General features: G+C 41.9%; 2 protein-coding genes across 8 annotated transcripts in view; both read left to right on the plus strand.

The window, feature by feature from the left end:
- The window catches only part of ppp1r12a (protein phosphatase 1, regulatory subunit 12A), a 47393-nt gene extending 29270 nt beyond the window's left edge, over window positions 1-18123 (plus strand). The window contains exons 7-26 of one of the 7 annotated variants that reach the window (XM_030774178.1): window positions 30-121; window positions 303-463; window positions 628-758; window positions 3314-3535; window positions 3844-3932; window positions 4316-4432; window positions 5016-5162; window positions 5633-5791; window positions 6075-6221; window positions 6960-7050; window positions 8372-8554; window positions 8803-8956; window positions 9707-9828; window positions 10236-10301; window positions 12286-12302; window positions 12439-12559; window positions 12704-12808; window positions 12947-12994; window positions 14304-14354; window positions 17361-18123. In XM_030774178.1, the coding sequence (XP_030630038.1) occupies window positions 30-121; window positions 303-463; window positions 628-758; window positions 3314-3535; window positions 3844-3932; window positions 4316-4432; window positions 5016-5162; window positions 5633-5791; window positions 6075-6221; window positions 6960-7050; window positions 8372-8554; window positions 8803-8956; window positions 9707-9828; window positions 10236-10301; window positions 12286-12302; window positions 12439-12559; window positions 12704-12808; window positions 12947-12994; window positions 14304-14354; window positions 17361-17447 (2310 nt within the window). In that variant the 3' untranslated portion in view covers window positions 17448-18123. Of the gene's footprint in view, window positions 1-29; window positions 122-302; window positions 464-627; window positions 759-3313; window positions 3536-3843; window positions 3933-4315; window positions 4433-5015; window positions 5163-5632; window positions 5792-6052; window positions 6222-6959; window positions 7051-8371; window positions 8555-8792; window positions 8957-9706; window positions 9829-10235; window positions 10302-12285; window positions 12315-12438; window positions 12560-12703; window positions 12809-12946; window positions 12995-14303; window positions 14355-17360 lie in introns of all 7 variants that reach the window. The other 6 variants (XM_030774196.1, XM_030774187.1, XM_030774202.1 and 3 more) reach the window with 6 other exon arrangements.
- Window positions 18124-25390: 7267 nt separating this feature from the next.
- Window positions 25391-27184, plus strand: part of pawr (PRKC, apoptosis, WT1, regulator) — a 47010-nt gene continuing 45216 nt past the window's right edge. Inside the window, exons 1-2 of the mRNA XM_030783402.1 lie at window positions 25391-25467; window positions 25868-26615. Coding sequence (XP_030639262.1) covers window positions 26031-26615 — 585 coding nt within the window. The 5' untranslated portion in view covers window positions 25391-25467; window positions 25868-26030. The remainder of the gene's footprint in view (window positions 25468-25867; window positions 26616-27184) is intronic.

Genomic DNA, 27184 nt, shown 5'->3' on the forward strand with positions numbered 1-27184 from the left:
ATGTAATCAATGTATTTCTTCCATATCAGCTCATGAGTGAGAAGAAGGACATCAAGAAGTCTCCTTTGATAGAAACTACAACCACCGGGGACAACAATCAGTCTTTGAAATCACTTAAAAGGTAAATGGCCTTTATCTTTGGAAAAGGTCAGGCTGCCTATCCCACTGTGTTGAGTAAAGGTCACTGTGCAGTTGATTTACTTTACTGTTGAAATTATGCATTCGTTTTATAATACAATTCAGAACACAGTGCTATTTCATGCTTTCATATGTGTATATATATGTGTGTGTGTGTGTGGTAGTAAAGAGACCCTGCTGTTGGAGCAAGAAAAGAGTGCTCCACGTATAGAGACTTTGGAACCAGAGAAGGTGGATGAAGAAGGGGAGGGCAAAAAGGACCAGGAGTCCAGCTGCTCTAGTGAGGAAGAGGAGGAGGAGGATTCAGAATCGGAAAATGAAGCAGGTTTGGTGTTCTAATTAACAACAGCACATACAAAGGCACATCACTCTTAGACAAAACAGGAAAGCGTATTGGATTGTGCAGATTTCACTTTCAAAAATCTTCTGATTTTTACGGTAAGTAAGAACTATTAAGTAAGATTTCATTTTATTATCTTTGTTCTTTAGACAAGAGCAAGTCCACCCCTGCGAGCAACTCCAATAGTGCTGTACCCACAACGGTGCCCACCAGTATCACGGTGTCCTCTCCCACTAGCCCCACTAACCAGGTGACGACCCCCACTTCTCCTGTGAAGAAGGTATGGCTTGAGCGGCTGAATGTGTCCAAGCCCCATCCCACTCCTCCACCTGTTGCCACAATTCTCTTTCAACAAACAACAAGGGTTTCTCTTTGGAAATGTGAATTGTATGAAAGTGATGCAAGTGAAAATATAACTTTCCGATCTCGTGATAGCATTATATCCAGTCGTACATAAAACATTGCTTCTTATTCCTTAGTTTTCTTATCCTTGCATCTCAACATTATTTTTAGAACAATTGTAGCTAGTGCACATTTATCAGACATTAGTGCATTACATAAATACAGTTCTGTTTCTGGCCTGGCATTAGTGTAGACCTCTGCGGATGCATGTGTGATGTGTCCACTGCATGTTCAAGGGTGGGTTGATTTTTCAACTTGAGCATTTTGCAGGACTGAATGCTAACATTTGTTGTCAGTCCAGGGAATGATTTAGAATGAACTGAGGAACCTTAGTTTTGGAATTAATCAAACATGACAGCACTTTTGTGCTGAGGGATAATATTATAGGAAGTCAATTGAAAAGAGTATCGCTCATGAGAAGTGGCCAAGAACCATGTAATTCTGTGAGAGGAGAAAATGGCTTCCTTACTTTTCTTCTGTGTGTTTGCTGCCCTCTACAGGGTAAACATGTATCTTCAGATGACCTTTAACATGATTTGATGCTTTTTTGATGATATGATAGACCAGAAAGGCCAGGGTAATTATTTGTAGTTTGCAACCTTTTTTATGTTTGTAATGTAGAATAGACTCATTAATGTGTCACTGTTCAGTCATGCCCTTATATTAATTAGCTTAGTAACTTGAGCTCTGTTTCCCTCATCTGCATACTCCCCTAACGTGTTGATGATTGTCCATGACAATGACATAGCGGGGAGCCTTGCTAATCAAAGGCTGGTTTAGTGGTTTATTGACACTTAGTAAACAAAATGTAAATCCCAGTGACTTGTATCAGAAACATCAGAAATTAACTGTTTCATTTTATTCAATTTGGTCACAGATATGGTCTTATTATATTTCTAACTTTTCACTGTGGTCTTTCATGTCAGTACCTGTGTTGTGGGTTATTTTTGTATGTAAAATGTTACTCTCTTGCGAAGATAGGCCTTTCCTAAGAGAAATCCTTGAAAACTTGTTTTCTCCCACCTGCTCTAATGCCTGGAGCACACCACACACAGTGTCTGCTACTACTATTTACCGCATCTTTCAGAATGTCATCCCTTAGAGAGACTGGTCAGTTGTGCCCCTGCCTGTACTCAGTATTCATGGAAAAACAAAAGATGGAATCCCAGATCAGGGGAAAAATGGGAACTTCAGATTTTCTTTTCTTCTTCTGTAGATACGTTGTATATTTATAATGGAATTGAACACCGTTCAGTTTGAACACCTTCTCAACTTTGAATGCTGTTCTGCTAAAATTTAAAGACAACCTTGGTGTCCTTGACATTCCATGAAATCTTCCATTGAAAATGGAAAACACTATTAATGTCTTAGAACTTAGCCCCATTGTTTGGTGTGGTGAGGCATTCATTTCTTTAGTTAGCCTATCTCTCTATCACTTCTGTCCCATGAAGTGCCTGTTCTCTTTTCTACTGCCACTATTTCTTTCATTCACTCTCTTCTCTTCTCTTTCTTTCTTTTTCTCTCTCTCTTTCTTTTCTCCTGCCCTCTCATCATTGCTCTTGTCTTGGATGGCTTTAGTCTGATTATGTTACTCCCCTTATGCCTGTGGCGGAGCCATGCTGTCCTGCATTGTGGCGTCAAGGCTTGCGCAAAACTGGCATTTCACTTGTGCCCAAAAAAGCTATGGTGAGGCATTGTTGTGTTCCAGAGTTGTGTTTCTTGACCCCAACCACTACTTGTGTTACCCCAGGAGCATTTGCCTAACCATGACTGTCAGGTCTAAAACAATGCTAACCTCTCCTCACACTGACGCACGCCTGTGGCAGTGCGCTACTCACCGTGTCTTTGTCTGTGTGTTAACATGCATAAGTGTGCTGTGACAGCATAATGCTTTAAGCATTTTATTGCCTAAATGTTTAATAGTATTTTCTATGTTAAAGGTCCTGCCTGGTGTTATTTTGGACGAGGAACTTTACCAGTGCCTCTCTAAATCCTAATAGATCTGATGGATGCATTTCCAGTTGTTTGTCAAATCTAACAAATTGAATTCTGAATCCTTTGGATCATGTTACGGTATTTGTGATCACACGAAACTCTTAAATGTCTAATGCAGAAGTGAATAGATAAGAGTTTTAGAATATAATCATGAGCTCTAAGTAAATGCGTGGTCTGGGATTGGCCATGTCCAAACACCTTGTGTGGGATTGGCAATGTCCCCATGTTTCCTCCATATCAGAGCTGTTCATGTGGAAGGCCTGTACAGGATTGACCCATCGCTCCCCTTTCTAGAAGACATCCTGCTTTGCCTCTCAGATTTAACCTGATTTTATCCTTCTCCCCTCCAAATACAAATAACCACATAATGGCCCCTTCTACGACAGATTCTTTGCCGTCACAAATATAAATGTCTGTGTGCTCGCCACTTTTGCCCAGGTGGCCACATCGGCTGGGAAGGTGTCTCCGAAGGAGGAGGATAGAAAGGATGAGTCTCCGGCATCCTGGCGTCTGGGCTTGAGGAAGACGGGTAGCTACGGGGCACTGGCTGAGATCACGGCCACCAAGGAGACCCAGAAGGAGAAGGACACTGCTGGAGTGATGCGTTCAGCCTCCAGCCCACGCCTGTCCTCATCCCTGGACAACAAGGACAAAGAGAAGGTCTGTCCTTTAGCTGGCTGAATAGTCTTAGAATGTTGTGCCATTTGAGTGTAATTTCCTTTGGTGTACTCATCTGTCTCAAGGAAGTAGCACAAAAGAATATCCTAATGAGCTGGAGGTAGTCTACCTTCAGTTGACCTTGCTGGTGTCTCATGGTCATGAATATCACAGCTTCTCTGAAATGCTAGGTTAGTCAGAGATGAGCCTTTTTTGGTCATGTGCACCAGCCTTTGATGTGGACTGGAGGGCTCTCATTGTTTCCAAGACAAGCCAAAATCAATGCTTCCTTCTCTGATTTCGCTTTGCAGGAGAAGGAGAAGACCCGCCTGGCGTATGTTGCACCCACAGTCCCACGGAGACTGGCCAGCACGTCAGATATCGATGAAAAAGAGAACAGGTGAAGAAAGGGGAACTTGTGTAAGAGAGGTTTAAAGAGCTGTCTGTGCAGAGCGCCTCCTGCTGCTCACTGCTGTGTGTTGCAGAACCAACAGGGTACAAGCTCAGATCACTGTGCATGTTGTGTGAGCTATTGCTGCATTCCTACATTTTCTGAATGTTGTCCCAGCAAAGAAGAAAAAAAATGAAAAGATGTAGGAACATTTTACAGAGTTTGAACAAAATGTGATAGGGGTTTCTAGAATATTTCCAAAAAAGACATTGTTTTCAAAGTTCCCTGCCCCCTTGGAAAAGGTTTCTCAAGGAATTACCAAGCTTTTTAACACATGAGCTTGGTGTGTGTGTATGGAGCCTTGAGATACTATTGTAGATTCTGGTTCTCAGGGATTCTGCTGCTAGTCTGGTACGTAGTGGCTCCTACACCAGGAGGCGCTGGGACGATGAACTGAAGAACAGTGAAGGAACCACATCACAGAACAGAACATCCAGCTATCAGCGCAGGTTAGCTTTGAACGCTCCTGTAACGGGGCACCGATATTTTTGTTTCTTCTCATAGGACTATACCCTGGATACAGAGCTCTAGTGCTCAGTGAATCTCCGTCATCTCATAACCTCAATAACTGTCTGGAGTAGTTGCAAAATAACAGACTAACAGCTCATTTGTAGAGCTTCTAAACAGAATCTGTCTTGCCTAGATGTCTCCCTCATGTAGACGTTAGTTTTGTATTATTGCCACTTGAATGTGCATGCACATGTCTATAACGTTAATCAGCTCAGGGCTTGTGTCATTGCTACCAAGACCTTTGCATGACAGCACTTGTCCTGTTAGTAGGTGTCTGGCGTGCTGTTAGCTGTTACTATAGTTCTCTGTAGCTCTCTATTGGACTGGCCTTTGTGGCACATGCTTTCCAATTGGATTATTTACTCTCATGATCCCAGAATGCCACCAACATTAAAACAGGGACAAGTGCGTCAAAGCTTAATTTTATGTGCAATTTGTGTGTGTGTGTGTGTGTGTGTGTGCTTTGTTTGTGTGTGTGTGTGCTCCGGCTAACACGCCTCTCTCACTCGCCATGCACGCCAGCACGTCCCACACACTAGCGGTAGGGCGGAGCAGCAGCACGCGGGACGTGCCGGCCAAATCCTCATCAGCCTCCAGCCTGGACCCTAACACCTGTAACACTAAACCCTGGCGTTCATCCTACTACCAGTCTTACAGCATTCACCGAAGGTACCGGACCTCCGGCAGTAGCCAAAGCTCATCACTGACACTGACAGTGGCCTCTCCATGTGCTCTTCTGCTCCCCGTCCGCTTCTGTCTCTCTGAATGAACCGTTTGGGAGTTGGACACAGATTGGGGAAGGGGGGGGGGCGGGGTGCTGTTTAAATGTGTTTGGGAAATTACAGCTGGTTTATCAACATTCCCTCATACTTTTTTTTCCAACTTTGTCGTTTTTTTCCCCCTTTCTGCCTATTTGTAACTAGTTTAAAAGTTGCTCTACATAGATCACAAATGTGTAACTACGAGCTGTGGTGAAAGGAAAGCTGTTTTTCTTTGGTCTTCTGTCAGTCTTTCCACCTCTCTCTCTAGTTGCTTTGCCTCTTCCATTTTCACTTTTCTCCTCTTCTAAGTCTTTGTTTGTTTTTTTTGTTTGTTTTTTTTCCCTCTCTTTTTCTCATTGCTGTCCCGTGTGTCCACAGTGGTTCCTTTGGCAGGAGATATGATGATGCTCTGAGCTCCTCCACCTCATCCTCTACCACCACCACCACCTCGTCTGTTACCTCACCCACGGGTCACCGCAGCCTGCTCTCCAGCCAAGGCTCCTCCGCTCGCACTGGCTCCACCAGCCTCACCAGCAGGTACCACACAACTGCCCCATGCCAGAAAAATCATACTGATTTGGATTGGTTGAAAAGGACAGGGCCGAAGGGTAGCCTTGCTGTCGGCAATTTTTTTTCCCCTGAGGCATTTGGCTTTACGAGTTGTTTACTGTGATCCTGAGCTCCTGATTACATTTGGTCACACAGAGGTTAAAACACTATATTTCTTATTGACGGTAAATTACCCGTGAGTGATGACTGGTGTTCCTAACACTGACTGGCATTATTGAAATCATTGAGAATTTAATGAATGTTTAAACAGGTATTGGTCAGAGGAGAGTGCGGAGAAAGACAAGGAGAAGGAGTCTGCAGCAGTCATCCCTACAATCGTAAACACTGCGTCAACCACCACTACCACGTCCACTACCACTGGAACTGTGCTTGGCTCAGATGGCAGGGAAAGACGCAGGTCAGACACACACACGCAAACACACACCCACCAGCAGTGTCTGGGAGAAATGTTTGTGTAGTCTAGTATGCCGCAGGATGTGTGTTCTTTGTGACTGAATAAATTGGGTGAATCCTGTACATGTGAGGCTAGGTGAAGGTTTCTGATTGGCCTCTTACGGACACTGTGCTATTGGGTTCTTCCCATTAAAGTCTGTGTTGAAATAAGCCACCTGCTGAGAGGAGAGCTGTAACATCTGTCTGCCTCACAGAGATTTCCATATAAGGGCAAAGCTCAGAATAAGCACATTTTCTCAAGGCCGCTGTGATGACTCGTTCTAGAATGACTTAACATTTTTGTGTAGGCTAGAGAAAAGTTTAATATTTTTAGGAACTGCCAAATTCTCTCTTATTTACAGTTCACATAGGTGAAATAAGTTTATTTTACTTGGTATGCTTTGGTATGCAGCTGTGTAACATACTCCAGTGTGTTTATGACCATAAGGGGGAATCTCTCATAACATGACTGCATCCACACTGAGACGAATGAGCCTTTGTAATTAAGCAGTCAAGTTAAATCCGTCACATGTTGACTTTAGGACAGATATGCATTCCCTGTCACACAAATATACTGCCATTTTCAAACTACCAGCTCCTCTCAATGGTTGTAGCCATACTGATGGATTGAGCTGAACCAAATTAAAAATGGTGTGTGTGTGTGTGTGTGTGTGTGTGTGTGTGTGTGTTCAAAATGGTACAGGTCATACCTCACCCCGGTCCGGGATGAAGAATCGGAGTCCCAGAGGAAAGCTCGGTCCAGACAGGCCCGGCAGTCCAGGAGGTCCACTCAGGCAAGTCACTGGCCCCCTCTTCAGTTGAGATGGAGGTTGCCATGGAATCTCAAATCCATATGCCCTGCTATATTGGCAGTCAAGTCATGCAGATGTTCAGCGTTATAAACAGGGGATGAGGGCATGCCATATAGCTGATCAGTGATGTCGCAAAATTAGGAGATTGGGGTTATTCTTTTCCAGCTACCGTTACAACACCTACAGCTATCATTGTTAGACTGGAAATGGTTATCAGTGCTTAGAAGGAACCTTGTAACGTGTTTGTTTTAAACACCCAAATAATCTTCACAATTTAGTCCACCAACAATGTTTTATCACAGCTCTGACAAAACTGTGTGCATTTTGAGTATGTTTTGCTGTGACATGGGGGTAACATGGTAACATGGGTGGAGGGAGGGGGTTCAGGGGTTATGGCTTTCTGTATTAGCACACAGGAAATCTCCCTTTGTCTCACTGACATACCAGATATGATGTGAACACTACATAATCTTGTGGTGTCATTTTTGTGGTGCAGATTTTTTTTTTTTTTCATTTAGGGTTGATTTTCTCTTGTTTTGTTATTGTTTGGAAACTCAAAGGAAGAAACACCCTCTTTGTTGGTTGTTGCAATTTAGGCATTTGTTTGTGCCAAGCACGTTGGTCCTTTTGCAGTCATTAATTTATACTAGATTTTGGATGATGCACTGATAAAACTGACTGCCAGTAATTGACTGCTAACTCTATTGACTGCCAAGTGGCACTACTCATTATGTGGCGTCACTAGAAATCTCTCAGTTGGCCAACTATCTGGATTCAGCACTGGAGGACCATCCTGCTTTAATTTATCATGACATGGTTAAAACTTTAATTAGGGTGACATTTAGTGCCTTTACTGTTAAGAGTCCATTAATGTGGCCCACTTCAAGTCACTGTGAATTGAGGGGGGAAAAAAAAGTCTGTTCAGTATAATGGATGTAGTTCAGAATGTGATTGACATATAATTGATTAGGACCATTACAGACCAACAGAATTCTGTTATGTTTCCTGCAGTGTGGCAGCACTGGTTTTCTGTGTTTTGTGTTTACAAGTTGAAGGAAACTGGCCACTTCCTTCTGCAGATAAAGTTTGTGCCTCCATGCTAGAATGGACAGATCTCTGTAACGCCATTGTGCCACAGCCTAAAGTTTACAAGTGCCAGTTCAATTTGACAGCTTTTTTGAAAATTCTAAATTTAATATGCACTTTGTTTGTTGTTGTTCTGTTCAGAGCAGAATTGTGTTATTTCGGAAATTGACCCCAAACTCCAGAGCGATGTAGACATTTGTGTTGTTGGTTCCTGCAGGGTGTGACTCTGACAGACCTCCAAGAGGCCGAGAAGACCATTGGCCGCAGTCGCCCAACGCGAGCCCGAGAGGACGATAAGGAGGAGAAGGAGAAACAGGACAAGGAGAAGCAGCAGGAGGAGAAAAAGGAGACGGAGACCAAGGAGGACGACTACAGGTCGCGATACCGGAGCATTGAAGATGTGAGTAGTCTGTATTAAGACTTCACAACACTGTGTCACGTTTGATCTTTGATCTTTAACATTAAAACATCACTAAGTGTGGAAAAATGTTATGGTGAAAAGCCTCTGCCCTGTGTTGTGGTGCCAGACTAGTGCACCTGTGCAGTATTGCAGAACTCTCTGTTTGCCCGTGTTCTTGGCCTTAGCCTGTGAACAAGTCAATGGCAGATTGTGACGTGTGTAACTCCTGTGTGTTTCTGACTTTGCAGCGCTACCGAACCTCTTCCACCTCTTCTGCTACAACAGCTTCTACTACACCCTCCTCCAGCAGCTCGCTCTACTCCACTAGTTCCCTCAACAGGCCCAACAGTCTGACGGGCATCACCTCCTCCTACAGCCGCACCTCCAGAGACGCCGAGAAAGGTATACACCACCTGCTTTCCATTCCAGAATCCACAAACCCCTTATGTGGTGTAAACAAGCTAAATAGTTACCACATCCCAAGTATACCCATGTATATACATATTTAATATGTGCCAGATGTAGACGTCAGGACATGAGTGTTTCTTGGTGGTTTTCATTTGCTGATTTGTTTAGGAGAGGATGACTCTGATGTCACAATGGCAGATTCCCCTGAGTGTTTAGCTGTAGTTTAGCAGCAGGGCAAGCGTGGACAGGCTCAGCTGAATTCCACCCATTCGGAGTAGCTGCAGGGAGGATTCACATGGGAACCACATACTTATTATTACCGTGCAGAGAGAAGGATTTGGTTGCCTCAAATGAAATATTTTTTGTGGAGATCTCTTCTAGCAGTAGTGTACGCCCCCCGGAGTGTCTCTGAGAAAGTGTGAAGGCTCTGTTCTAACAATGATCTCTTAAAGCCGAACATTAAACTCCCCCAAGCCCCAGACTGTTTTGACTGAAACTCACACTAGTCGCTTGAAACCAACAAGTGTATTTAAGTTTAAAAGCAGTGAAAAAGCAGCACAAGCAGTGAATCTTACAAACTTCTCCTAGTGGTATTGAGTAACAAGGGTAATCAACAAGGTCTTAAACAAAGGTCTTGAAGGGAATCTTCTGGAAGTAATAGAGAACTGAATTCATGGTCATAATATATAGTAGTAGACATCAGGTAGATAGATGACTTATTTGTGTTGTGTCTTTTTTGAACAGAATTAGATAAGAAGGAAGAAGAAAAAGAAGGGGAGGACAAGTCCCAGCCTCGCTCCATACGGGATCGCCGGCGGCCCCGTGAAAAGAGACGCTCCACTGGAGTGTCCTTCTGGACCCAAGATGTGAGAGCAGTCCACACACACACACACAAACACATTAGTGTATCACACGTTTTCCTTTTCTGTACTTTTAATGCGCCCTAAATCTTGTAAAATAGATATTTTTATCCCTAGATATGAGTGCTTGTTTAAACCTGAGAGGATGTATAGAAAAGACTGTAGTGCACAGTAAAGGAAGTGAAGGGAACAAGTGCTTAACTGAGCTGGTTCTTACGATTTGTGGCTAAACTCAGAACAGCAGATGGGCCTTGAAGCAAACTGGTTTACTGCAGTACACCTGATATTAGATTGTGATTTACTGTCCAGCAGAGCAAATGACTGACTGAATTAAGTAAACTACTGCGGTTGGTAACAAGCCACAGATGTAGAGCTCGTTTAGGGCAGAATATAATTCCTTTTGTGTATTTTAGAGTGATGAAAATGATCCGGAACAGCAGTCTGATTCAGAGGAGGGCGGTACTAAAGGCGAGCCCCAGGTAACCATTTTATGTTGTTACTGTTCAATTGTGCGTAACTGCTGTAGGATGTCTTACCTCTTTATGTATGATTATGAAGTTGTTGTCGTTTAACAATAGGTTTTTCAAGGAACTGTTGTCTAATGGTGCTTCTCACTACCCTGTCAAACTGCAAGCAAACATAAGCCAGCACTCACTGTGACCATAATACTACCAGGAAAATATTTGTGATGCTGTGAAAACACATTGTTTGTAAATCCCATCCTGTTTAGTCCCTAAAGAAGACCTTTTTGTAAGCACTGGTTTTCTTTGTCCTAGAACGTCTACGTCTGTCAACATGAATTACCTTTAGTCTTCCTCCTTTTTTTTTAATAGTCAAGGACAAGCAGTTAGAGAATCCCTGTTTTGTTTAAAAACTTACCCCGCCCTCCTCCTTCCTCTGGCTTTTGCAGTCGTTGGACTTGAGCTAATTGCTCCCTTTATTTTTCCATCTTCCTGTGATTATCCTTTTTCTGATGTGGCTTTACAACTGAAAGGCACATTCCTTCTCTCTACCATTTGTGACAGTCCAGTAAAACTCGTATTGGGTGCTATCAGTGATTTGTGGACTGTTACAATAGTCACATTCATTATTGTGAAGTGCTGACCTTGCTCAAAGTTCTAACCTTGTGGCTCTGCGATGTCCGTGAAAGATAAAGCTTGTCTGATTGTCTCGGCTCATCTGCCCTTGTGGGATGGGAAGCGGAAACTCCTGGACGCAGATCAAACCAAGCAGGCCGCAGTGCTGAGTGTAGCAATGACTAATGCTTTGTCGTTGGGACTGTAGATTGTTGTGGGTCAGGATCAGAACAAAAATCGGAAACTGACCATTATCCCCGCATGGCTAGCACAGCACTCGCAAATTACACACAACAGAGCTTACAGTGCTGTTCTGAGCTGTTATTACAACCCCTGTTCACTTGACTTTAACCACCATTTTAGACCAACAGAATACAATGAATGACTGAATATTCGAATTTTCCTTGTACAGATATTAATGGAGCATATAAAGTCGTGCTTATGGGAAAGCAAGTGTGTTTTGCCACAAAAAATCATGCTTCCGAATCGCTCTTGAATAAATACGGCTTTTGTCATTGAATGGCACAGAATTTGTGTCACCAGACTGCCACTTCTGCTCAAGAGTATTTGAGAATGTGCTGACATAAAGCCAAGTGCTGCTGGTTGCTCCTTGCCAATCAGCTTCCTCCTTTACTCCAGGAAGTGCGCTACAGCACAGCCTGAGCCACATCCTGAAAAGCTGTTGTGATTAGAGGCTTGAGCTGGAGCACTGTCTCTGATCTGGATCCCACCCCATAGTTTCCATCACACAGCTGTCAAATGACATTAACGAGGTGAAACAGAGTTCCAGCCTTGTCCCCTGTGCCCGGCATGCCCTCTAACCCCACTCAGAAGACTAATGCTGGAGGAGAGTCAGCAGGGGGAGGCTGGGGATCAGGCTCTGGGCCTCAAGCCCTGGAGAGCATAGCAACTGTTCAAAAATGCAGGGGGAAAATCTCTAGCTTTGGGTTGAGAGGGTTCAGTCAGATCCCTCTTGTCTTTTTTGGAGAAATTACATTAAATGGCCCAGATTTCCTCTTAAATGGGCAGCTGTGTTCTTGGATGATGGGTGATGTTTTTGTTTCTGATACCAAATAGCAACTCCGGAGCTGAAATGTGTCCAGATTCTTCCGTTCTCGTTAACTGACTCGTGACAACATCATAAGACGAAACTTTTCTTTAATTATTACATATACTCTTCTGTTTTTTGGAAAAATTAGCCTTGAAAAATTAGTCTGTCCAGCAGAGAGATTCAGATTCCCTCCAGTGCTAATTGATGACATTCCAGTCATGCTGGTTGTCTAGACACCAGGAAAACTAAGCTGCTCTAGAAATGTCATGTGGGATTTTGTTGAACATCAGGTAAAAGCATTAAAGATAACCCCCCTCTCTCTATTTCCCTTTCCAGAGTGACCGACTGTCAAGGTATGTTTTTTAATTACAGGCCTTTCAACCAATTCACCCTATTTTACAAATGCTGTTGACCCCCGCCTCAGACAAACTCAACTGACATCTATGTGGTGATGAGATCCTATTGGTGACTGTTCATTGTTCTTTTCAGGAATGACTCTCTCTCCACTAGCACTTCATCTATCGATCGCTACGAGCACCTGGGTAGCCGTGGTGAGGGCCGCAGGCCTTACTCTCGTCTAGAAAGAGACGACACCACCGACTATAAGAAGGTACAGTAAACTGCAAGTATATATAAGTTTAGTATCTGTATCAGTAGCTGACTTATAGCATCTCTCCATGGCATTGCCTGTTTTCTGATTATATGGATTTTTTTCTTGCATTCCTTCAGCTGAACATGTTCTCTGCTTTGCTAGCTTTATGAGCAGATCTTAGCTGAAAATGAGAAGCTGAAGGCGCAGTTACGTGACACAGACCTAGAGCTTGCAGACTTGAAGCTACAGCTGGAGAAGGCCACACAGGTGGGGTTTGGGGTGTCTTTTGGCAGGCATTCATTTTAACATGTTCATTCTAGTCTGCTGTGGAGCCTTTTCTGAAGCAGTTGTACTTAGTGCTGCTGTTAGGCTGGGAACTGATCGGCACTGTGCTTGTTTTTTCAGAGGCAGGAACGCTTTGCTGACCGGTCACAGCTGGAGATGGAGAAAAGGGTATAGAAATGTTCTCACAGTCACACACATCCTCCATATTTCCCATTTAAATATATTGTCACAAGTAATATCCTAACTCAAACATGTTCCAGATGTTGCACAGATCATTGAAACAAATTAATCAGCATGCATACGTTTATATAAAAACATTGAAGTCTTTGTTTGAGGAAGCTGACTACATTTAGCTGCCCAAATTATAACCAAATGCCAACTGGTTTATGTCTGAAGGTTGCCAGCAGGTCCCAATATCAGCCCGGTGGTATGGTCTACCCTGAGTTTCTCTAGTACATTGGCTCTGCTGCTGGCTGTTGTTTCACGTGCCCATCTATACAGTGTGGGAGACCCCCACAACCCAATCACAAACACCTTCTGTCACTTTTGTGTGTGTGTGTGTGTTTTGAGCCTTACAGACAGTGTGTGGTCACCTCTTGGGACTATTCATAGTTACAACCTCTGTGTTCTTTTGTTTTTGTTTTTTTTTTGTTTGTTTGTTTGTTTGTTTGAATGCGAATGATGGAGAGACACTGAGAAAGTAAAATGAAAGATGAAGTATAGCTTGAATTGACATGTTCTTAGTTCTGCATGTGCTGGTTTAGTATCAGAGGCTCACTCACTTTGCCAGTTTCGAGTCACATTTCCTGCACTTTTTATTGTTCTCAAATATTTATGTACCTACTTTGTCTTAATGTCTCTATAATGCTGCTTTGTAGAGTATGAAGCAGTTTGGGTTATGATAATAGTTGTCTTCAAATTGCTTCAAATTTCTCTGAAAAAACTCTTGCTCCTTCACATAAGATTCTTCACATGCAATCCATATTATATTCCCAAGGCCAGTACATTCGTTCCTGCACAGTATGGGATCTGTGTGTACAAATGACACTGGATTGTAATCCCTTCCCAACACTTTGACCCCCCCCAATCCCATAACCCTTTACTGTTAGACATTTGTCATTTGATTAATTCCCCAGTCAAACCAACCAGTGATTCACATACTCTCCTAGCCTCCTGCCTAAACATCTTACAACATTTATTAAAATGCCAGGTTTCTCTGATTTTTCTGGCTTCGACTTGCTTCACCTGTCAGCGTGTGTTGCAATTCTTTGTACACCATTCACTCGTGACTTCCAGCTGTCCTGCACCATAAGCTGCGTCCACATCATTTGGGCCCTGCATGTGTTTGTGTCAACGCTGGTTTGACACAAACACAGGGCAGTGGATGCAGTGGTTGAGGCCTTTGTGAAATATCTTCTCTTTCTTTTAGCCTTTATATGTGACAGCTCAGCTCTGACCTGCTTTTCTGTGCCTATAGGAAAGAAGAGCTCTAGAAAGGAAAATCTCTGAAATGGAGGAGGAACTCAAGGTAAAACCAACTCAAAATTGTGTGTGTATGAGAGAGAGAATGGGAGTATGTCTTGAGATTTGAATTTGTTTTATGTCTGTAGAACATAGATTTTTTTTTTAAACAGCATTTCTTAAATCTCTGTTTAATAGTATTGTTCATACAGCAGCAGCAGCTCTTAAACACAAGGCTCATGAAAGCACATTGCGTAAATGTAAAGTCTCATTACCTTAGTTCCTGTGTTAGTGCAAGTTTTACACTTCATCCTGTGTAGTTCTTCATTCAGTTGTCTTCAAGTGTCTGTTTCTCCATGTCCTCCTTTGTCTTTGGGACAAAGATGGCCACCCTGATTGGATCTGAGATAGTGTCTCTGCTATAGATCTATAGTCTGTGCATACAGCTTTGGCCTCACCCTCAGTCTAACAGGATCTGATGTGTGTTGGAGCACTTTCTTTTGGGCCAGAGAATTTTTCTTTTGAACCTGTTTGTCAACTTGTAGGCTATTTGAAACGTTTTCTGCCACTGAATGTATTGTTTCATCATGAAATATGTGCTTTCTAAAAAGATAAAAAACAAAGTACATTATGTCTGAATCAGCTAGTACTGTTTTCTTCCCAGCCGTTTTTGATTACCAGACAGATATTTCCCCGGATCCTGTCTAACTTAATTGTAATATCTCTCTTAGTTTAATTTTTGTGATTGATTGCCATCAGCTCAAAGCCCTGGCCACTCCTAGAGCTCTACTGTGTCCCATTTCTTAACTGCCTATTTCTCTCCTGTCTTCTTTGTTTTTTCTCTCTTTTTAAATTCTTCATGTTATGGCTCCATTAAATCTCCTGTGTGTCTGGCAACTATGCTTATTTCCTTCTTTACCTGTCCTTCTCCTTTTCTCTCCCTTTCTCTCTCTCTCTGTCTCTCTCTCTCTCTCTGTCTCTTTCTCTTGCTTGCTGTCTCTCGTGTTCTCTCTCACTCTCAATCCCCCCTCTCCCTCTTCCTCTGTCTCTGTGTTGTGGTTTTCCTGCAGAACCTCCACCAGGTAAAGCAGGTTCAAGCTCTGAGGCAGCATAACGAGCGGCTGCAGGCGGAGAACAGGGCGCTGGCCCGCGTGGTCGCCAAGCTCTCGCAGGCCTGCAGCCAGCTGCCCGCTGCTGACCTGTAGGCTCGCCCCTTCCCAACCCCACCCACACCCCCTCTTCACCCTCCTCATGCTCCATTTGTGCTCCGCCCACGCCCATAGAAAGGCAGGTGCCAGCCCCCCGTCAGTTGCTTCTCTCACTGGAGACTCCACCTCCCTGAAACTATCCTGGTTTTCTTGTATGGGAGGGTTTTTTTTTTTTTTCACTTTCCCCCCTTTTACAGTACAGTTATTACTAAGAAGTAACTTAAAAGATGTGCTTGCGTATTGTCTTTTGCATAGTATGTCTACAGGGTTATTACCATATACATTCTTGGATAACGTGATGGAGTACATAACATGCTGTATTGTGCCATCAAGGGGAAGTTCATTGATTATTATGGAAAAAGTGTTCTTCCGCTACTAATTATGCACAATACAATGTAACATTACATTTACTACAATATTTCTGTTAATTCTTAGTGATTAATTGTACTGTTTTAAAGTTCTTATTTTGTTTTAACCCTAGTCTCTGGTGTGTTCTGAAGCCTTTTTCATTGAGTGCGGTTATGTTTGGATGGTTCTGGCTTCTTTGCATGATGTGGCTGACTGTCCTTTCGTGACAATAAACAGACTTTTTTCTTGGTCAAATTATGAACCTCCCTCCTTATTGTGGCCCAGCATCCATTTTACTCCTGTAGTGGATACGGTCCTGCTATGTATGTTTAGCCTGAGACAATACTCCTATTGCATGGCTTCAAGAAAAATATGTGTAAAAATATAGTAGCGTTAATCTCATTTTTATATACTTAAATCCCTTAGTAATCAGGGCTTACATTTGTATAATTCGTCCACCATGTGTGATGTTTCCTAAACAGTGAACACCAGATACTACTAACTCAGTTTGAAATTATGTACTCTAGCAAGTTTTGTGAACCCCCTTTTTAATGAGTGTTTTTATGAACTGGATTTATTGTTTTTTCCAGTCTATAACCACCAAGAGCAGATACTAGACATTTTCCAACTGGGAACAAGCTGGCATGGAGCAATATGATTATTCTATTAGTGTTTTATTGACAAAAGTAATCTTTCTGTTAAGGGCAGGTTTCAGACTGCCTGTTTTCAGAGTTTAGGATTGCACACTATTACAGCCTGTGCCATAACAGATATTCCCAAATTCTTTTGCAGTGTCCTTTAGAGGGTTTGTGGATTTATTCAATTTTTGCACTTTACCCAGCTGAACTCCTATTTTGCTCAAGAATTTGACATCTTAGCGGCATGGCCTTTAAAAGTGATTGTTCTAATTCAAACTCAAGGATCACTCCATTTCATTTAGTGCACTCGGTTTGTTACCAGAGTGCTGACTTCACTGTAAACTCTCATTTCCCCTTGACCAACGAAATAGTTGAAAAGCCATCTACTGAGATGCTTATGCACAACAGATGGTTTGACTCTCTTCTGATTTTTCAGGACTGCTATTTTGTACTATCTTTTGACAAACAAAAACTCTGTTTGTTCTGATGGGATTACAGTAGCGATAGTCCTATTCCTCTAGCTGCTGTGGAGTAGCAGCTCTTGGTATGCATGGCTGTTTGGCGGAGGTTTTGGACTGCAGTGTGCTCGCTCGCTGGACATTTGTGTGTGTGTGTGTGTGTGTGTGTGTGTGTGTGTGTGTGTGTGTGTGTGTGTGGTTGGGGAGGAAATGCTGGGAGGGGTGGTTGATGTGTTTGGGAGAACATGTCAGAGAAGGTTAGCTTTGTGGTTGATCAAAAAAAAAAAAAAAAGGGTGTAAGGTATAGTTAACAACCCTCTGGTGCTGGGTTGATGAAGTTTCATAAATGTTGTTTTACTTGACTTTTCTAATCTTCCCCTCCGTCTCTTTGTCCCCCCCCTTTCCCCTGTTTCTTTTTCAGACGCTACCAGACTTGAAAGCAGACAACCAGAGACTTAAGGATGAGAACGGAGCGCTGATCCGAGTCATTAGCAAGCTTTCCAAATAGAACAGACCCCCTCCGCTCCTTTTCCTTCTCCCTTTCCTCACTTACTCCTCCGACTCCCTTCTCTCTACCCACCCCATGGCAGCGACTAATGGTATTGCACATTTAGATGTTAATTGCAACATACATCAGTGACAAGAAGGCTCCTTCTCCCCCAACTGCCAGCCCTTTCTCTGTTCTCTCCCCTGTCACAGCGCTCACCTCATCCACTCATTCCCCCTTTGTTTCACCACTGCAACTTGCAGCTGCTGTCCAGACAGAACCACTGAGTTTACAAAAGCAAAGCTAAGCGATAGTGATGCGAATGGCATGTAAGCATTGTGGGCAGGGAAGCCTCGAAAACCTATTTAACCAGTAAAGCCTTAGTTGTACATAAAAACACTTGCATCAATCTTTCGGCTGTCACAGAAGAAGTTACTCGACACCTGATTTTTATTTGTGCCACAGGCTCTCTTTCTCTTTCTCTCGCTCTCTCTCTCTCTCCCGCACTTTTTTGGTTTTATTAGATTTTGTTTCCTCTTATTGTGCTACCTGCGTAGACGTATGCAATGTGCAGATCTCCCTCTTCCTGCTCAATCCTTTCCTCCTTTTGTGCAAGAAATCCCACTCTTCTCAGAGGCGCTGTCTCTCAGCAGAAGACTTCTTGGCATTCCCCAGTGTTGGTACACACATGCACACCCCTATCTCCCCCCCCCCCCCCCCCCCCCCCCCCCCCCCCCCGCCCCTCTCCTGTGCACGCACACTCAACACATGCACACAAACCCCACCCAACACCACCCCCTCTATTTTGGTCCCCTGTTGTGCTCCTCTAGGAGGGAATAAAATTCATGCTTTACAGAATAAGGTGGACTTGGTGGAATCTAAGCTTTCGCTGTATGTGCAATATGCATTTATTTCTTATAAAAATGCTTTAATGCAGAGTCCATCACTAAGTAGAAAAGTTTCAGTCATTTTCCACCCCCAGTACTGATTCCTTTGCTTTCCTTCCCCCACCCTCCCCTCCCTCTATACCCTTTTTTTCTTTAAGTTTGTAGTGTAGTTGTTGGTTTATAATCTGTATTCCTCACTTTGTTTTAGCAGGTACTGAGTGATGCTGTATATACCTGTATGTATTGTTTGAGACCAGCACATGGCATGCGTTTATGGTTCCCGTCTGTTACTATGGCAATATACAAACTCCAGAGGAGGAAAAAAAAGTGTGTTTTAATTATTTTCCTTCTTCTTTTATAGTCAAAAAAGACATTGAATTACATTAGAGCCTCTGCTGCCCGTGTTCAGTGCATTCTTTTTTGTTTTTAAAGTGTTCACTGTAATTGTGAGATAAGAATAATATAATTGCTTCACTACATTTCACACAATATATTCAATATCTTTGGAAGAGTGCTGTTCTTTTTCTTTTCATTTTTTTTTAAGCTGTAGTATTAGCCAAGGTGTTGTCACTAAAAAAAAAGAGAGTCCTAGGTATCGCTAACCCAGTCCGTTTTACAATGTCTACATGCACTGTCAAATGCCATGTGAGGAGTCTTGTCGTCTGGTTTAGACCATGTCATGTGAAATCCATGCATCGGAAACACATTTTATGCATTTCAGTGGCCTTTGAGAATTACTGTAGTAAAGAAAAAAAAGTCGCTGTAGTTGGACTGTTGGCTGTCTTTTTTCTTTGGTTTAGATTTTTTTTTTTTTTTTGACTCTTCTCCATCCTCCTTTTTAAATTTCCTATCATCTTGTAAAATAGGCGTGTGGCTTCATACATGCAAGCTGTGCTGTGACTACCAACCACTGAAGAGTTAATTAAAAATAAAGTTGTACATTGTAAAACCTTTGTTTATCCTGTCTCTTGACTTAACTGTTTTTGTTTCTTTTTGTGAATATCATGGAAGTTTTACAGGTGGCACGTTTGCGACTTGACCTATATTTGCTAAATGCAGCCACTAGGTGGCAGACATATTTCCTTTAAATGCTGAGATTTTTTTCCTTAACGTGTTAACAGTTTTTTAGAGGCACTTACTCTCATTTGTGAAAACTTACACAAGTGCCTTTGTCTGTACAAGGGACTCTATTAAATGATTGCCTCCATTTCCTCCTCAAGCGTCTCAAATAACTATTCTAATGCCTGTGTGTTACATGTTATGTTTATTATTATTATTGTTTGTTATTTTATATATATATATATGTGTGTGTGTGTGTGTGTGTGTGTGTGTATAAACACACACACACAGATGTGGACAAATTTGTTGGTACCCTTACAGCTCATTGAAACAAGGCTTCATTCCTTCTGAAAACTGATGATTAAAAGCAATAATTGCATGTGTACCTGCATGCCTTTAGTATGTCATAGAGTAAAGTAAAGAAAATGTGAAAAGAGAGAAATTATTTTTTATTCTACAAATATATTCTAGAGTGCCCTGGACAGATTTGTTGGTACCCCTAGATTAAAGATTATTATAATCCAATTATTTATAGAGAAAAGTAATCACTCTGCTGTTTGGTATCATTGTGTACACCACACTGAACATGGACCAGAGAAAGCAAAGGAGAGAGTTGTCTGAGGAGATCAGAAAGAAAATGATAGACAATCATGCTGAAAGTAAAGGCGATAAGACCATCTCCAAGCAGCTTGATGTTCCTGTGACTACAGTTGCAAATATTATTAAGACGTTTAAGGTTCATGGGACTGCAGCCACAAGAGCAAAATCGACCCCAGGTTGAACAGAAGGATAGTGTGAATGGGCCAGACTAAGACAAAGAGCCAAAGGAAAATTTCCAAAGAGATGCAAGCTGAACTCCAAGGTCAAGGTACATCAGTGTCTGATCGCACCATCCGTCACTTTCTCAGTGACAGTGGACTCAATGGAGGAAGACCCGGGAGGACTCCACTGTTGAAAGAAGAACATTAAAAAAGCCAGACTGGGATTTGCTAAAATGCATATTGACAAGCCACGATGCTTCTGGGAGACTGTCCTTTGGACAGATGAGACAAAACTGGAGCTTTTTGGCACGTCACATCAGCTCTATGTTCACAGACGATAAAATGAAGCTTTCTGAGAACAGAACACCATACCTGCTGTGAAACATGGAGGAGGCTGTTCTGTTTTGGGGCTGCTGTACTGTGTCTGGCAGAGAGTGTCTTGAATCTGAGTAGGGCGCAAGGAAATCTCAAGACTATCAAGGCATTCTGGAGCAAAACATATTGCCCGGTGTCAGAAAGCTCTGTCTCAATTGCATGTCATGGGTCCTTCATCAGGATATTGACCCAAAACACGCAGCTAAAAGCACCCAAAAGTGGTTAAGAACAAAACATTGGACTATTCTAAAGTGGCCTTCTATGAGCCCTGATCTGAATCCTATCGAACATCTATGGACAGAGCTGATACATGCAGTCTGGAGAAGGCACCCTTCAAGCCTGAGACAGCTGGAGCAGTCTGCTCAGAAAGAATGGCCCAAACCACCTGTTGACGGGTGCAGAAGTCTCATTGAGAGCTACAGAAATCGCTTGTTTGCAGCGATGACCTCTAAGGGTTGTACAAAAAAAAATATTAGGTAAAGGGTCCCATCATTTTTGCCCATGCCATTTTCGTTTGTTTTCTTATTTAAAAAATTCTGTTGAATCAAAAGCAAAGTCTGATTTTTATTAAATATGGAATAAACAATGATGGATGCCAATGACTTTTGTCAGTTTCAAGTTATTTCAGAGAAAATTGTGGGTTCTTAATTTTTTTGTGAAAGGGTACCAACAAACTTGTCCATGTCTGCATATATGTCTATCAGTGGCACTTTTGTGACACATTAAGGGTCTCTGCCAATTCTCTAGAACTTTCTATCTTTGACAAATGAATCTGGCAGAGGGCAGGGAGCACTGATTTGTGCTGTTCAAGAACACAAAGCTCAAACAATTCTAAGAGGATAAGTTATGGGCTATAATTGCAGAGAGTCATGCAACAAGAGTTGTACTTTTCCATTTTCCTCTTGCACAAGTCTTGTTTTAATGCCCTTCCGCCTGCCCCCCCCCCCCCCTCCCCGTTCCTTCAGACTTACAGCACCTCAGAGCAGATTGACATAATCAGGAGCTTGACCAAAACAAAAGAAAAATATCAGCAGGATAGTGTCCCAGTTAAAAAGAAAAGGGAAATAAACTGTCCATTGTGAAAGCTGGCTGGGTTAAATACATTTCTATCTACATTTATTTAAGAATATGTACCTGAAGAGGGCATCCATATGCCATGAGTTGAACACCATATAAATATAAATGTTCATCAATACACACAGATAAACATGTTGCATTGAGAATCCATATTCACACACTAATATGAGCATGGGAATGTTTGCTTTGTTTCTGTGAAGGTAGATGGTATTTCAGGGGCAAAAGATGCAGATCAGCATTCCTTCACTGATCTCACCACAAACTGTTCTGAAACACAGCAAGAAGAGCAAATCCTGGGGCTACTGAAGATTTATTGCCCAACTGACTTAATACCCTTGAACCCGAACCAAATCACAGTTTGCTGTCTTGACAAGAAGACACCATGTCCTTAAAAAAAAACAAAAAACTTCTATGCAATGGAGGGCACAGTGGAATTTCTTGGCCCAGTCTCACTAGAACAGATTATGATTTGGTGTCTCTGTGTTTCCACTCAACAGCACAGAACAGGGATGATGTGCCTTTTTGGGCTGAAACCTTCCAGAGCAAGGGCTTTATCTCCTGCAGGCCTTTCCTGCACATCAACGATCCTTTTCCCAAAATGTTATTTTTTCCAGCACTGTGTCTTAATCATCCCTTCTCATGTCAGTGTTTGACTGCTGAAATTGCAGAGTGCCTGCTAATAGCTGCACAGCCAAATCATTTCTCCTCCAATCAAACATGCTTGATGGTGAAAAGCCCACTCAAAAATGTGGGACCCTTTGTTATTTTCCTAAATGTCTGTGGATTGGGTTGTTGAAGTAGTTGATTGTTATTGTTTACAGTGGACCCTGTTTGGATCAGGACCAGTTGCTTAATTGAAGTCCTTTGAATAAACAGAAGCATTCAGTGATGGTGATTTTCCAACATTCCTTTAATTTCTCCTCTTATTGCAGTAAGTGACGTTTTAAATGATCACAGTTTAGAAAAATAAAGGTCCCTATTTTGGATGCTCCAGACTCTCTCAGTCGCAAGCCAAAGGACAGGTGTATGAATTGTTTAAAAAAAAAAAAAGAAAAAGAACATACAGGGTGCTCAGGAGTGCAGAATAAATCTATGTATTTCCCAATCAGAGAACAAAGAAATGTACTGTTTTGATTGCTTGGAACAAGGGCAACACAGAAAACAGGTCAGCTGACCCATTTTTTCAAGCACCACTCACCCAGTGCAACAGATGGCACCATGCAGATGGTAAGGGTATGGTCAGCCGTTGAAGGAGAGAGGCATGGATATACTCCTGCCATGGTCTGAGTGTGTGTGTGCAGTGGGTTTCAAGGTGGCTATGCAGCACTATGGACTGTATTAGGCTTTACAAATTAAAACAAAAACAACAAAAAAGTTTACAAGGCATAATGTAGGCTTAATATGCTAACCTCCATTTAGTGGTAAACAGTCAAACCTACTCTGCAATATGTCAGAGTGTCTCGTGTAGACTAAAGCCTCAGTGGAGCCCACACTGAAAGCTTTATATTCATAATGTTCGTGTCGGGGACAGTTACGTCCTCCAGAAGAGGCATTTTTAATTTTTTTTTTTCAAATTTATGTTTAAAAACACCTTGAACAAAAAAGTCAATCCAAGCAGTTTTAAATAAGATCTGTCCTATAATCTTTGGAACAAAGTGTTTTAACTTGTTGAGCTGAAAGTAAGAAATCCCTCTTTCACCCATGAAGGTCTCAATTTTCTGTTTCACTCTTTCTTGTAGGCCTGTTTTCGTTCAGCTCTATGGGAGGAAATTTCTCTTACCATGCTCTGAGTTTGTTTCTTTCCTTTGCTTCCTTCCTTCTTCAGGCCAAAAACACTCACAGTACACCACTCTCATTCTAATTCTTGTCCCTGATGAAAGGCCTCTGCAGCAGCAGTTTAAGCCCATTTTTTCTTGCATGTCATTACCATGCATGGTTTTACCAACATGTCTCTTTGTCCTAATCCCGAGACATTACTGTCATTAATCTGAAAATGAGGCTGTAGTCATTCTTTGAACAGTAGGTTTGTCAATATAGCAGTTATCAGAGCATGCAATAATTTCAACCTGACTATATCTGTTACTGAGATCACCTCTTTAAATTCTTCAGTGAAAGCTCATACATGCTCCATGTAAGGACACATTGTGTACCACTTAGTTTCATAGCTATGTCTACTTGTGACTTCATTTAGGGGAATGGTTTCCATTTATAGTTACACTAGAGCTGTATGACAAATGAAGTGATGAAAGCAAACAAAGCTTTGTATAGTTAACTGACCACTCTCTTTTTTCACCTCTTTTAAATTTTGCCCAAACTGGAACACTGTCAAAATGTTATGACATGGGTAAGTCATCACAACAAACTCATCTTTCTCATTTTTATAGGTCCTATGAAGAGACTGGTCTACAAACTAAATTTACATTTCAAAAGAGGGAGTTCCTACTCATCTCTTTCTTTAGAAAAGCATCACTGGAATGCTAAATGGGATTAAGTTGAGAGGGAGACGTTTTAGTGAGATTGACAGCACTGAGTGATGACTGCTTGCTTTTGATTTGGCTTTCTTTAAAAAAGATGCCCATTAACCTACACAGCATGTGTTTATGGTGAACCAGAGAGCTAATGGTATTTGTATGCTGTATGCATGTTTCAGCTGGATGTTGCAGAGTTGAATCTCTAAGGAGCTTATGAAAAATCAGTGTGAGGAATAATACAAAAAATGTCAGCCTTTATTTTTCTGGACCTATACTACACCTTTGAGGGAGTACTAAAGAGGAAATCACTACTCTGTCATTATTTCTGCATTATATGAAATTGCAAGTTACAGTTTTCTGTAAAAGTGAGGATGGCCGGGAGTGCCAAAACAGTAACACTAATATGTCAGCTGGGAGGAAGCATAGCTGCACATGTTAGCAGAGTAGCAATGAGCAGACAGATTAAATGGCACAAGCTGTCAAACTGAGTTACAATATTGCTGGAGAGAACCATGACTGCACATTCCTCATGTGAACAAGAACTCATTAAAATCTAAGACTGAATTAGTTTAAATCACTCCTAAGAGAGATAGCAAAAAAAGTTTGAGCACAGCAAAAAAAAAGTACACTGTAAAACAATGAGCAATGATTTGGCAAACCAAAATCAGATCAGTATTGTTATTCTGGAAAATGGGTTTCATCTCATATCATACCATTCTGCATCTTTTTATGTATTCACTCAAGTATTTTTGTTTGACCATATCATGAGAGTCTCTCATTTTGCTAATTAAACTTAGACTCCATAAGGAATCAATATTTTTCTTTTATCACGAAAATAGTGTAATGTCTTTTTTCATCGATGTTCTTGCAACAGAGAAAGGACACAGCAGAAATGACTCATCCTGAAACTCTCTAGAGGTCCACGGGATGTGCGTGGGAACATTCAGCGTTCACATCAACATTATGTCTGTTCTAATGAAAACCTGAATTTCCACCTCAGTGAACGAGTAGCACTGTAAACAACTTCAGGTAAAATGCATAATATTTAGAAAAATGGCTTCCTATTCGACATTATACTTTTTATACCATTTTACCTCGCAGAGTAAATCAGTCTGCCTGCCTCACTGATGCATGAATATTAAAATATAAAGTCGTTTTAAGACAAGAACTGGAAACAGGCCTTATTTGCGCTGCAACAATTCTTTTGTCTATTAAACAGCTCCTACTAGATCGTGGAACCTTCGTTTATGTTCGTCGATCTTCGTAATAGATCGGCGAAACTTGTTCGTGTGAGTGGGCTGAGCACGAGCACTGAACCAGTTTGCGTGTGACTAATCGAGTTTGCCGTTGGGAGTTCACCATTCCCATAGACTGTTCACCTGAGAGACCAAGTAGACTACAGGCAGAGCAGGTGAGTTTTGTGGACTGGTCATATGGAGTTATCTTATGAGTATTCTTTGCCAAGTGTATGGTTAATCAACGTTTCAATGGGCATAAAAATGTTAAGGATTTGTCAGTCGGCGGCTGACTTATACGCAATTTAGAGGACAATTATCTGAAAAAATGCTAGGGCTATTGCAAAGTGCTAACTTTAGGGTAATTTATCAGTTTAATTTAGTTATAGAACTCTTGTATTCACACTACCTTTATCTGACAAAAAAAAAAACAAAACAAACAAACTGCAGTGGTACAGCTATCCGATTAATCAGTACAAACGTTGTCATTTCTATTTCGTATGTTGCAATTGTTTTCACTTTCGCAAAAGTTTAACTGTTGGTAGTGACAGTATTATTGTTCTTGCTCGCTTTTAGCCCAGCGTGTCCCTTCTTGGAACATTCCCCTCTATATTGGAGGAATGTGGTGGTACTGAGTGAAAGAAAAACAAAGTTATTGTGAGGGGCGGTCAGGTTTTCAAAGTAGACAAACTCAGCAGTAGGAAACAATTGAACTTTGCCTTGAACAGCATAAGGGAACATGGCAACGGGTGGATTTAGATCCAACGCAACGACGGACTTTTTGGAAGAGTGGAAGGCAAAACGTGAGAAAATGAGAGCAAAAATGCTTGGTGACATCGCTGCAGCCACCGGCGTGTGTACTGGCAGCGTCTCAACCACTACATCTCATGGGACCAACAGCAATAAAACTGAAGCCCGCAATACAACTCCTCCAACCGAGTTTAACAACAACGGCAATCCAGATCGCGGGAGCTCAGGACCTGTAAATTGTGTCTCATCCTATCCAATGGCTCGGTCATCCTCATCCTCCGCATTGAGGAGACCAGAGGATGACCCTCACCCGGCACCGACCGCAAGGGGAACCGATATCTCAGGAGGAAACCTGAAGAAGGCACCGCAACAGGAGAAAGCGCCTTGCACTCCTCAGACTGATACCAGCCCCACTGCTTGTAATGACAGTGAAAAGGAGAGCCCCACACCTAGCAAAGGCAAGGAGAGGAAGAGCTCTGGTCCTAGTGCCAGGAAAGGCAAAGGCCAAATAGAGAAGAGAAAGTTAAGAGAGAAGCGGAGATCAACAGGTGTTGTCAGTATACCATCCAATGAGGTAAATTTCAACTTTTTTCCTTTTCCCTGTTAGTGTGATGTACTGTGTTTCAGACGGGGTCTCAGACCTGTTCTGTAAGGCATTAATAGACTTAATAACATTAATATCTTTGCGCAGCATTCTTTAGTGACTTTTTAACGTTTATGTGTGGAAAATAGGCAAAAAATGACCTTGTAAGCGCTTCATGAAATCCTCTGAACAAGGTTTTGGCATATTGTATTAGCTGGAATCTTTTACTTCTCTTCTGTAATGATTTCCAAGTATGTGTTATATTTAAATGTTTTTTGTTGTTGTTGTTGAACAAAACAGCAAATGCACATATAATGATGGAGAAAAAAGGAACATGCACTGGAGCGCATACTTGAGTAATCTTAGTGAAAAATGTTACAGAAGTGGGTTGGACAAACATGGAGCAGTCTACCTCAGTATGCTGGAATTGTGTGGAGAACCGTAGTATTGTTGTTTCACTTAAATCATCTCACATCAGCAGCACATTATATTAAAGCCCAGACACTGATGAAAACATGTTGAACCATACTTTATGGTATGCTATAACATTGACCTAACTC

Source organism: Chanos chanos, chromosome 1 (genome assembly GCF_902362185.1).
Source record: "Chanos chanos chromosome 1, fChaCha1.1, whole genome shotgun sequence".
NCBI lineage: Eukaryota > Metazoa > Chordata > Actinopteri > Gonorynchiformes > Chanidae > Chanos > Chanos chanos.